The sequence below is a fragment of the Hippocampus guttulatus genome, chromosome 2, assembly GCF_054856545.1.
Source record: "Hippocampus guttulatus isolate MCC_2025c chromosome 2, RoL_Hgut_1.0, whole genome shotgun sequence".
NCBI classification, from domain to species: Eukaryota; Metazoa; Chordata; class Actinopteri; order Syngnathiformes; family Syngnathidae; genus Hippocampus; species Hippocampus guttulatus.
In genome coordinates, this window is record NC_141262.1 from 24,159,534 (window position 1) to 24,171,333 (window position 11,800).

The 11,800-nt window shown below is 45.8% G+C and overlaps 2 protein-coding genes across 2 annotated transcripts; both read right to left on the reverse strand.

Moving 5' to 3' along the window:
* Positions 1 to 1,268: 1,268 nt before the first annotated feature.
* Positions 1,269 to 4,785, reverse strand: lurap1l (leucine rich adaptor protein 1 like). Its single transcript, XM_086104777.1, has 2 exons — positions 4,379 to 4,785; positions 1,269 to 2,800 (listed from the first exon to the last, which is right to left on the reverse strand). Exons 1-2 carry the CDS (start codon positions 4,574 to 4,576, stop codon positions 2,447 to 2,449), a joined length of 552 nt encoding a protein of 183 aa, XP_085960903.1. The 5' UTR covers positions 4,577 to 4,785; the 3' UTR covers positions 1,269 to 2,446.
* Positions 4,786 to 5,121: 336 nt separating this feature from the next.
* Positions 5,122 to 11,421, reverse strand: LOC147209135 (5,6-dihydroxyindole-2-carboxylic acid oxidase-like). The gene is made up of 7 exons (XM_086104778.1): positions 10,999 to 11,421; positions 9,310 to 9,632; positions 7,896 to 8,100; positions 7,661 to 7,828; positions 6,864 to 7,043; positions 6,640 to 6,786; positions 5,122 to 6,581 (listed from the first exon to the last, which is right to left on the reverse strand). The coding sequence occupies exons 1-7, from the start codon at positions 11,354 to 11,356 to the stop codon at positions 6,394 to 6,396; spliced, it is 1,569 nt and encodes a 522-aa protein (XP_085960904.1). The 5' UTR covers positions 11,357 to 11,421; the 3' UTR covers positions 5,122 to 6,393.
* Positions 11,422 to 11,800: the final 379 nt, after the last annotated feature.

Genomic DNA, 11,800 nt, shown 5'->3' on the forward strand with positions numbered 1-11,800 from the left:
CAGCTCGGGCTCCTTCCCTGCCAGAGAGGTGACATTCCATGTCCCAAGAGCTAGCTTCTGCAGCCGAGGATCGGACCGCCAGGGTCCCCGCCTTTGGCTGCCGCCCAGCTCACATTGCACCCGACCCCTTTGGCCCCTCTCATGGGTGGTGAGCCCATGGGAAGGGGGACCCACGTTGCCTCTTCGGGCTGTGCCCGGCCGGGCCCCATGGGTGTAGGCCCGGCCACCAGGCGCTTGCCAACGAGCCCCACCTCCAGGCCTGGCTCCAGAGGGGGGCCCCGGTGACCCGCGTCCGGGCAAGGGAAACCTTGGTCCATATATTTTTGTCATCATAAGGGGTCTTTGAGCCGTGCTTTGTCTGTCCCCTCACCTAGAACCTGTTTGCCATGGGTGACCCTGCCAGGGGCATAAAGCCCCAGACAACTTAGCTCCTAGGATCATTGGGACACACAAACCCCTCCACCACGGTAAGGTGACGACTAACCATCGTGTCTCACACAAACAGCCACGCATAGTCGCCTATTTACACACGGGAATCCGTTTTCTTTTCATGACGACAAGACGTCAACCACTACGGTAATTAAATCGGAATGAAGTCGTCCGACAGTACAGTACGCACACTTGGCCCTTTACCCCGCTCTCACCCGCAGCCCACGCTTTTAACTCAAATAACCCACATCCTGGATCCTCATTGGGTCGCATGGCGACAGTTTCCCAGATTCCAGACGGTGTCACGTTACATTTGGGGGAACGGGGCCCAGTCGGCCCGCTGTGTCTAATTTGCTAATGGCTCCCTGCTGCACGCACAGTTTCGACTGTAAGAGATTGTAATTGGACTTAGTCACAACGGCTAAATGGTGATTGCGCGCGTGCACAACACACACACACACAGACATGTGCACGCACACACACACTTCATTTGGCATTTGCATGCTGCGGTTGGCATAACGTCACTGATCCGAGCACCATTACTGTATTAGAAACGTCAGGCATCATCACCGCAAGACGATGAACTAGCAGAACCTGCTTCGTTGTAGTAGTCTGAACAGTCAAATATTTGTTTGGCAGTTCCATTAAAAAAAAGGTTCCTTGGTTGGGGGACCGGATTTCAACGGAGATTAAAGCTTGCTAAAACCTGAAAGAGATAAAGGCAGCATGAAACTTCATTAATCTGCCAAGACAAAGTTACAAGCACGTTTAATGTGTCTGGATTAAGGTGAGTAGATCTGTGTGGCGCTAATGGGACAGAAAAAAAAGGACACGGAATCTTGTGTAGGAAATCACAATATATTATCATGTAATTTGCTGAACAGCATCACCAATCAGTACAGAGTACAAAAAAACAAAGCAGCGTCCGACACGAGCTACAACACAAAAACGTGTCTGTACAGATCGTTAAAAAAAAAGACATTTGGAAACGCGCTGACGAACCGGCCGTGTTTGACACGAGGCCGCCGTCAACAACCTCCCCAGCGCTCCGAGCTCACGTTATCGACGAGACAATCTTTGGTGTTCAGTCACGCATCCCAAACGTGCTTCAAATGTGCAACTCATCTTTGGTTCATTGTTTAAGATTTCGCCGGTCCTTGTGCTCTTGATTCAGATTCATGGAATAAAAAAAGTTGAAGCGTCTCCAATCACTCCACATGCGGTGTCCAAATTGTGCAAATGGCTGTTCAATCCTTATCTTCTTTACGGTTGTTAAATTATGTCAATTCTCTCCCGTTTAGGACTCATCATTGGACCCGAAAATGTACCGTTTGCGAGCCTGTTTGAAAAAGCCAACAGTCAAGGGTCCGAAAGTCAGAACTCTGACAGTACCACCTGAGTGACAAGCCATTGTAGCCCTCATAAGGTACCACGCTGGATTTGGGTCCGAAAAATCAGGCTGGAGTCACATCACATACTTGACCAAATCGAAATAAAGGACTCCAAGGTACTGTTTCGGGTACTGTATGTTTCCAGGGTCTATAAGCCAAGTATCAAAGCTACAAAAGTACATTTGAACCTACCAACCAAAAACAAGGCCCTGTACCTTAAAGGGGTGTTTCTTCTGTTTTGTTTTTTCAAGATACCCACAAAATCTCCAAGTCGTTGTCCCTAAAAGGATCCGAGTATGTCACCAAGCCGTAACAGTCAAGGGACCGGAAGTCCGAGGGTACCACCCCAGTGTACAAACCAGTAACGACAACAAATCCAAAGGTAAATAAATAAAAAATGGCGGTCAATAAATATGACGTTTGCACCCAACAGAACCAGAAGACACAGCTGCAAATGTTAACCAACCGACAACAAAAACGAAGTAAGGGTGTGACCGCAAGTAATTTGCTGAGGTGTGGCTAGTTTCAAAGTAAAACTAAAAGTCACACGGGTGAGTCAGCGATGTTAATTCGCGAAAACACACACATATACACAAAATGGCACCTATGGCCGCTAAAAATCATCCTTATCCAAAGCAGTAGTATTCATCCGATTGCACGCTCAGTTTCACCGGCGATTTGCAGAAGGCGTCGCCGTCTATTACGGATTTATCAACAAAGCAGTCCAGGTTGGTTGGCGAAAGGTCTTCCCGGAGGTCCTCTGCGAGTGTGTCCAGGTAACTGCCCACTGACAGCGCGTCCAGTTCGTCGCTATTGGCGCCGTCCTGGCTGTCCGACAGGCTGTACTGGCTGCCCGTCAGGCTGCCGTCTTGGCTGACCGTGTCGCCTTTGTCGTCCATCACCCAGCGGATGGATTCGATGCCCTCGTTGATGGACATGAGCTGCTGCATCAGGTCCACGTCGATGGCGCGCAGGTTCGCCTGTGTCGCACCAGGGGGGGAAGGATTTTAAACAGTTTGTTTCACCTGGGGGTCAATGTCAAAAGATGACAAGTAAAATGAATTAAAATGAATTCTGGGAGGATGTTGGAATGCCCAAATATATGAATTAAAAAAATAAGCACCTGGGTATATTTGTAATAATAGAGAAGAAAAAAAATATTGAATTAAATCTCTGGCACAATGGAAACGGTCGCTTCGAACTCAAATGGCAAAGTTCCTGCATCTTTTCGGTTGTAGCCGGGAGGATTTTTGTGGGTCAATTTGTGATTGACACGCCTACCAAACGGGTTGCTGGCGCTGAGAAACAATTAGAGACTCTTGAAAAGAGACCAAAAAAAAAACAAAAAACAAAGGTGCAGCCAGGAAATAGACAGTATCCTGGATTTGGACTCGACTGAATACAAACAGGTCATGTTTGCTGTCATATCGACCAAGAATATCAGCTCAAATCCAAGTTTTGAAAGCCATCTGCCTCAGGGGCCGAATACTTTTTGTGGCCTTGAACAACACCTGGGCTTTATCGAGCTTGAATAAAGTTGCTATTGGCTCATGAATCGTGCAGGAATCTTTGCATCTTGATACCGAAACCGCAATGCAAATTGTGAGAAACGATACAAGATTGTACAGGTTAAGTTTTTTTCCATGCAGTGTGATGTCACAATTTCTCAACTCAATAATACAAATTGAAAACTCAAACATCATTCTTATCATCAAAGTTTAATGTGCCGTTTGCGCCACGGGCCAAATTGATCCGCTTGTATCTAATCCCAAAAGATGTCATGCATGAGAAGTATAGTACTAAATAATTGACTGAAAACTGTGTTTTACCGTTAATGACCCCCCAGGGTCTATCTGACCCAGGAAGATTGCTGTTCTTTAAGTGGACCATTTTTACATTTTGCAGGTCAAATAGATCTATTTAGATTCATGAAATGTAAAGTGTTGCATTTCTGACATCCGGGTCATTTTGACCCTTGAACATTTTTATCGCCGTCTTTAAACTAACCCACTTCACATATTGCTCGTCAAATTGATCCGTTTAAGTTAAAGACATATAAACGGTAGTCTTACATTTCTGACACAAGGGTTAATTTGACCCACAAACATTACAGTTCTTATATAACACGCTTCATATGCAGGTCAACTGACCTTTTAAGGATAATGATATATAAATTGTGCCTCTGCATCTGTGACAATCGTGTCAATTTGACCCAGGAAAATTATTTTCTTGCTGTCATTTGGTTCACACATATGAGATGTTGCAGGTCAAATTGACCAACTGAAGTTAGTGACATAAAAACATTGTTCTTGCATTTCTGACAGGCGGGTCAATTTGACCCAGTCAAATTATGTTATTGCTGGAATTCAGCTCACCCGCTTGAAATGTTGCAGATCAAATTGAGCAACTAAAGACAATGACATAAAAACATTCTTCTTGCATTCCTGACACCCGAGTCAATTCGACACGGGAACACAATTGAGTAGACAGTATTCTTCCGTAGTACTTCCGATTCAGGATTTCCGTTTTTGGGAAGAACACACTATAATTTCACTCACCATTTCTTGTTTGAGGAAAAGGAGTTTGCCCTCCAGTCGGTCAAAGTCCGCGGAATTGTGTCCGGAACGTGCCGACGTGGGGGTCGCCTTGTCGTGTCTGCTTCCCACGAGCGAGCGAACGAGACTTTCGGGAACTTTGCGACCCAACTTGGTCTCCAAGTCCTTTAAATCGGGCAACGCGGAGCCACCTTCGTCCATGACAAGTCGAATGGGTTGGCGAAACACTCAAAATGCGTTGTTCAGGACGAAAATTGTTGTTTGCGTTGCGTCTGGAGTTGTACGCTAGTGAGTGGCGAGTGTGACTTCATTCATGCGCACGGCAACAAGTGAGTGGAAATGTTGGAGAGTCCTACCATTGAAGAGGTCTGCTTCCGTCCGTCCGAGCCGTCCTCCCCGCAGGCTATCTTCCCGCCTGCCTCCCTCCCTTCTTCCGCCCTCTTGTCTTTGAAATCCGACACCGCACAGGTGAATCGAGACGGTGACGTCACACGTCGTTAACCAAAACAAACACACTTCCGTGTGCAGTTCAAGTCACGCGTTTCCCACGACGAATTTAATCTCAGGGCAACTATATTTTCCACAACAATTGCATGTTTCAGGGTTTTTTAAATGTTTATCTATTTATTTATTTATTTATTTTTTGTGGGACTCGTGATAATTTCCTACAATTCAGAAACAACCCAGGTTCAAATTCAAGATTCGTTAAAAATAGGTCATCAGCCTGCTCGGTACATTGATGACAATTTAAAGTCGAAAAACAGTATTTAATGGCGACAAAAAAAACTAAAGAAAAACAATAATTTAACAGCTCAAGAACCACGGAAACGCAACAATACATGCATCACATTTCCATTTGTTGGGAACAAAGGGTCTCATTCTGATCATGTACCGTACCAGTATATTTGCGGTGATATGACCCCCCCTGCTGATAAAATTGTGCCATTACTAATGTTTGACGCCAGTTTTCGACACAAAATCAAAAATAAATGAAATATCGTGTTAATGAGAGGCTATTGATGTCTTTAATTTCTGCTGAAATGGTTTTAAAAACAATTATTTTCTCTTATCACTTTACATGACGAAAATATCGACGTTGCCTCCATCTTCATTTTACAAAGAATTAATTTATGACTGTAATTATAATGTATACACATTTGCACATTCCCTGTTTCTGTTTTTGTCTACTTGCACTAATTAAAAAAATAAAACGTAGGTTCCTAGCGACTCAATACTTGATTAGTTTTTTCTTCAATGTATCGCTGTCCTGTGAAACACGGGTATCCATTTTTGTCAACAAAACAAAACATGAATGCAATGTCCATAACGCATGAATGTCTATCTATCCATTATCTGATCCACTTATCCTCGCGAGAGTTGGGGGTGTGGTGGAGCCTATCCCACCTGCCTTCAGATAGAAGGCGTGGTACACCTTGAACTGCTTGCCAGCCAATCACAGGGAACACATAGAGAAACAACCATTCACATTCACACTTACAGTCACGCCTCGGGAAGATTTAGATTATTCCATTAACATGCCATGCATGTTTTCAGAACGTGGGAGGAAACCGGACTACCCTGCCAAAACCTACTCAAGCAGACAGAACATGCAAACTGCACACAGGAAGACTGGGGCCGGATTCGAACCCACAACCTCTACACTGTGAGGTGGACGTGCTAAGCAGTCGTCCACCGTGCCACATGCATTCATGTAAAAATTTTACAAATTAAAAAAATGTTTGTCACAGGACAGTGACAAATGAATACTTACTCAACTAATTATTTGGATGGCTCCTTTTTAGTATTACTTGAGTCGTGTTATTTTGAATTCTTGATTAATTTTTTTTTTTCCAAGGGAGTGCTTGTGTTGGTTCACGTGGAAGACGATAAATCGAGAAACTTTGGTTCTCCAAAGGCAGAATTATTCTCCTGCATGCTGACAGCGATCAATTAGCCTGGTTTTGAATGGTCTTAAAGTTAAAGTAATAGATTATGAGGCATGTGGGTGAGGCCTGAGCTCAGAGGGCTGACTGGCTTTTGCCGTCGTCGTATCGCTGGTACTGATCCCCAAGCAGCGGCTGGAATCCCTCCACCTTACGGGACCTGGCGCGTACGGCACAAGTGGTGGCCACGAAAATGGCGCCGACAACCACCAGGGCGGCGATGATGCCCATCGTGATCATTTCAGTCAGCGTGAAAGGTTGACCTTGAGAAAAAGCTGGGCTCAGAACAGCAGTCATAAAAATTAAGTGGCTTTTGCATACCTGGCCATTCGGCTTCGTAAGAGTAGCCAAGGTTTTCGGGGGCGGTCACGAACATCTCGGCATTGGTCACAGGAGGCCAGAAAGGAACCATATTGTAGCCCCGGTTATGACCAATTGGGGCATTTTGGTCAGGATACACAGCCGACCCTGCCAAGAATGTCCAACGTCGTCCTCGGTGTTGACGAGAGAGCGCTAACTAAGCATTTCGTGTCGCCAAAACGTACCTGGGCTGTGTCTCCGCAGCCACTCGTCGAAGATAGCGTCCGTGTAGGTGTGGAGCAGGACGAAGATGGGGTCGTTGGGCGAAAGGTGGGTCTGGCCCCCGGTGCCGTTCAGGAACAAGTGGGCCAGGTTATGGAGGCTCCTTACTGCGGGGTCATAGTTCCCCTGGGGGGCACTATAGCCTAGACCCCACAAAATACAGTCTACTTTGAAACCCGAACTACTTTTTTTTTTTTTTAACTAAATTTTAACTCACACCATTTTTATAAATGGTGACCCGACTTTAAAACTTGACCCTACTTCGACCTTTACTCTTAAAGGAACACTATTTCAGCCAGTCAGAAGCCAGAGGAAAATCCTTTGGGAACACACACACAGGCTTGACAAAGCAAAAGGTGGTGTTCCAAACCAAATCTAGGTAGGTTTTTAATTTGAGCCAATCAGAAGGTGGAAAAAAATCATTTGCGGAAAAGGCACAGGCACTCGAATTTAATATATATATTTTTTGAATGTATGACTGATTAAAATCTCTCAAGTGGAAACCCAACAAAGCAAAGAATGCCAAGGCTAAAGATGGCACTGTTTTTTTTTAGTTGTAACCAATCAGAAGAAATTCAATTGGGGAAAAGGCACTGGAATGGTCACACGGGTGTTTGCCAAAAGGTGGCGCTACAACCCCAATGTGGAACCTGGAATCTTTAACAACATTCAGGCCTCTTTGCACATTCCAGGAATGCTTCCTGAACCTTTTTGCCAGCCCTCCATTCAAAACCGATGGAAATGCCACCAGCAGGCTCACCTTCAATGGTGTTTCTGAAGCTTTCCGAGGAAGTGGAGTAGAACGGCGCCGTATCAAAAGTGCTGACTTGCAGACAGTCGGCCACATCCTGAGGTTCCGGGAGACGCTGGACCATCGGCCTGTTGACGTTGCCCCCCGGGTTCCTTCTTATCGGAGACGTCTCGGTGCCTGCGAGGAGACGCATAATACGAGCGGAAAGTCTCGCGGTAAGGTCGGCGAGGACCAACGGCCTTACTGTTGCAGATGGTTCCCAGCGTGTCATAGTCGGCCACGCTCTCGCAGACGACCCGCCACTGAGAAAAGACGGAGTTGGGACTGAGCGAGTCGGCGTCGAAGCTGCTACGGGCTCCCATCAGGTCATCTGTGCAAATGTCGCACGTGCTGCCGCCGATGGCAAAGTTCCAGTAGGGCAGGGCGAACGTGGGCTCTTGCAGCATGTCCTGGTGGGTTTTGTACCAAACGGAGAGCAACAGACAGGCTCAGAGACTGGTTGCAAATTAGAGGTTGGCCAATTTTTTTTACTCCGAGTACACCCCGAAAAAAAGAATTTGTTCTCCAAGTAGGACACGCTAACATATCAAAATATTTCACTTCAAATGGAATGAACCTCAAAGTTCAAACTACGGCCTGCCATCTATTTTTCAGCGGCTGCAGCATTTCCTACAAATCTGACACGGCCCGCAAGGCTTGTTTAAAAAAAATAAGAATTTGAACGTGGGCAGAGTGAGAAGGAATAGTGTCAAAGTGTCGGGGTGCATCTATAACCTCCTGACTACCAAGAAAAAAAAATGTTGTCCAATTACATTTATTTTGAAATTCCCCAATCTATGTGAAGTAATTGGACTACTCCAAAAGAAATTTTTGAAATTCCACTGCAGAGGACATTTTTTTAAACACTTGAATACTCGGCTCAAATACATTTAAAAAACTCAAACAACACTTTAACGTGTTCATCAGAGTCTCATAAATAAAATGCCAACAGCATTTCAAGATAAAATGTGTTTGATGAAAAGTATTACTTTTCCTCTTCCCATAAAAAGTGCTTGCACTGAGGGAAGCCATTTTCTTCTATTGAGAAGTCAAAGTAACAAAGCCCCACCCCCTACAAATTTGGTATCCTTGGAAAGCACTGAATGTCCTCTTTAGAGCACAAAATGAGTTAACGCGATTGGTTCACAAATGTCCTCTACAGAGGACAAATTTGAACTACTGGTAAATCAGGAGGATAGTCTAGTGTGGTACAGTGCCGAGGCCGCCGCAAAATCTTGATAATCCTAAACTATAGGCTTTATCCCCTTAACCGAAAGCTGTTGCTGTAAGTAGCAGTTTTTCAAAAATAACAAGAAAATATAAACAATACAGAATTATTTGCTTGCTTGTTTTCAGTGAGTTTAATAAATTAAAGTCAAAAGAATTTCAAAGCAGCCCATGCATCCTTCTGTTTTTTAGTATGTGGTTTAGATGATAGATGGTTTTGGGAGAATCGCGACTGTACCCGCAGCCTTGAGAAAAAGTTTCATCACAAACCGCTGTGTCTAATTTGTTTTGAAGGCCAAACCATGAGATTTGCATGCCTAATTCAGATTTCCCTGAGTGGTGAAACCCGTCAAAGTGGAACCAACACATGCGAATGTGACCCGTTGGCTTACTTGCATGTCTCGTTCCAGCTGGAGCAGGTGGTACCGGTGCCAAGTGACGAACCCGGGACCCTCGTGGGAGAAATCCACCCCTCCGAAACTGGGTTGGCCGGTGCCAAGGAAGGTCTTGCCGACGGAGTAGTAATGGCTCCACACAAAGTAGTTGTAGATGGAGATGTTCTCGAAGCGTGTGCTGTTGCCATCAGGCCCGAGGATCTCGGCGTGGCGCCGGGTGGCGATCACGAGATCCGGGTGCACCGTGCGCTTGGCTTGGTCCAGCGCGTTGACAAAGGCTCGCTTCTCTGCGGCATTGAGCTGCATTACATTTCTTCTCACTGGAGATATACCCGGCATGATGTCAGTTAGTCATATGTGAGTCTGTTTAATAACCATGGAATCCCATCCCCCCCATGTTTAAAAGTTGAAGAACATTTCAAAAGTAATCCTAACTCTGCATGTTGTAAAATGGTAGACCAGAGATTCGTCATAGGGGTAATTAACAGTGTTATGGAACACTGGGATTGTGCCACATTTAGATTACCTGTCGTAATTAAATGTATAAATTAACCTTTTTCTCAAAAACAAAATACAATCATTTTTCCCCAATTAAATGAGAAAGTGGTGAGTCGGGGGGGGGGGGGGGGGCAAGGGTGCACCAGACCAAAACTTTCTCACCAGACCAAAACTTTTTCACAGCTACCGGCAAAATATTTATTCAAAACATTTGTAAGCGCTTATTGATGCTATATGTTGGTGGCAAATCACTTATTGCCTTTAGACAAAGCTATGTCCTCATTGAATGAAGCTCCTTCCCCTCTGTTAAACAGAGATGCTTTGCACTAAAATGCTAAACCTAAGCAAGAGCAAACGTATATGACGGTATGGGGGGTGGGGGGGGCAGTAGATGACTGATTAGCATATCAGCCTCACAGTGCAGAAGTGCAGCGTTCGATTCTGGCTCCGTCATTCCTGTGTGGAGTTTGCATGTTCTCCCCGTGCCTGTGTGGGTTTTCTCCAGGTACTCCAGTTTCCTCCCACAGTCCAAAAACATGCATGGCAGGTTAACGGAACACTCTAAATTGTCCCGAGGAGTGATTGTGAGTGTTAATGGTTGTTAATCTATGTGTGCCCTGCGATTGGCTGGCAACCAGTTCAGGTTGTACCCTGCCTAGTGCTCAAAGACAGCTGGGACAGGCTCCGGCACGCCTCGCGACCCTCGTGAGGATGAAAGGATTAGAAAATGGATGGATGGATATAACGGCATGCAAAATAGACCAATTTTATTCAATTAGTTGACAGTATTTGATTGTCCATCTAGCTCACTGGTGTCAAACTTGAGGCCCGGGGGCCAGATTTGGCCCGCCAATTCATTTTCTGCGGCCCGCAAAAGCAAATCAAACATGTCAGCTTCTATGATGCTTGCTAAAATCTCTACTAACATTTGAAATTCTCATATGTAATAAATAATAGCGAGCTATTGTAAGCATTGTCTTGTTACCAAACCCTTCATTACAGTAACTTCAAGAATAGTTGAATAAACCAGTATCAGTGATTTCTTTATATGGTTTCAGTCATAACGGCCCCGGCCCACAAAGGGAAATGGTAACTAAAAGATGGCCCGCGACAAAAACGAGTTTGACACCCCTGATGTAGCTGGACCGCACAGGTGTTCTGAATATTATGTCCATGAAGCGCACTCACCCACAGACACTCTCTGGTCACAGTTGACTCCGGACCAGCCGTGTCTGCACCGTCCACAGTTGTAGCCGCTGAAATTGCCGCTGCAGCGGCACGTCCTGTTGAAGAAGCGGACCGGCCAGCGCTCTCTGTCGTCACGACCGTCGTGCGGGTATTGGGGGCCGTGGGGGCGCTCATCCGCCGCGATGGACGTGCACTGACCGCGGCCCGCGCCGGAGCCGCACGGTCCTGCGTCCAGACCCGGCGGGGACGGGCAGCACTGGCCGCTCCGGAGCCCCTCGGGGGTCACGCACTCTCTGGGGAACTGGGCGCCCACCGGAAGCGAGCCCAGCACGACCAGCAAACAGCAGCACCGCCACATTGCGTCCGAATGAGTCGCGCCCAGCTGTGCTCCCGAGTTCTCTTTTCCAGACAACCCCGCCTCAATTTGACCCACGCTCCCCATCACCCCCAAACAAGTGAAGCGATTTTAAAGAGCAGATTAGCACATGACTACCCGTTTTTTTTCTGCCCCTGCCCGCGTGATCTAATCACGCACAAACATCTACAGCGTTTCCTCAAGCCCCTCTCCTGTAGATTTTGTGGCATGAAAGGAAAAAGGAAAAGAAAAGTCACAAGGCTTCCTTTTAGGGTCCTATCATTCAATGCTTACTAATTTAGGTACAAATACATTGTAACCAAGTTGATTTCTCAGCTGTCTATACTTGATAGTATCCTGTATTCAGATTATATCTGAATCTTACTTGACTTCTCACTTATGAGCTAACTTGATTTGTAAACACACAACTTTGGCGTTCATTAAACT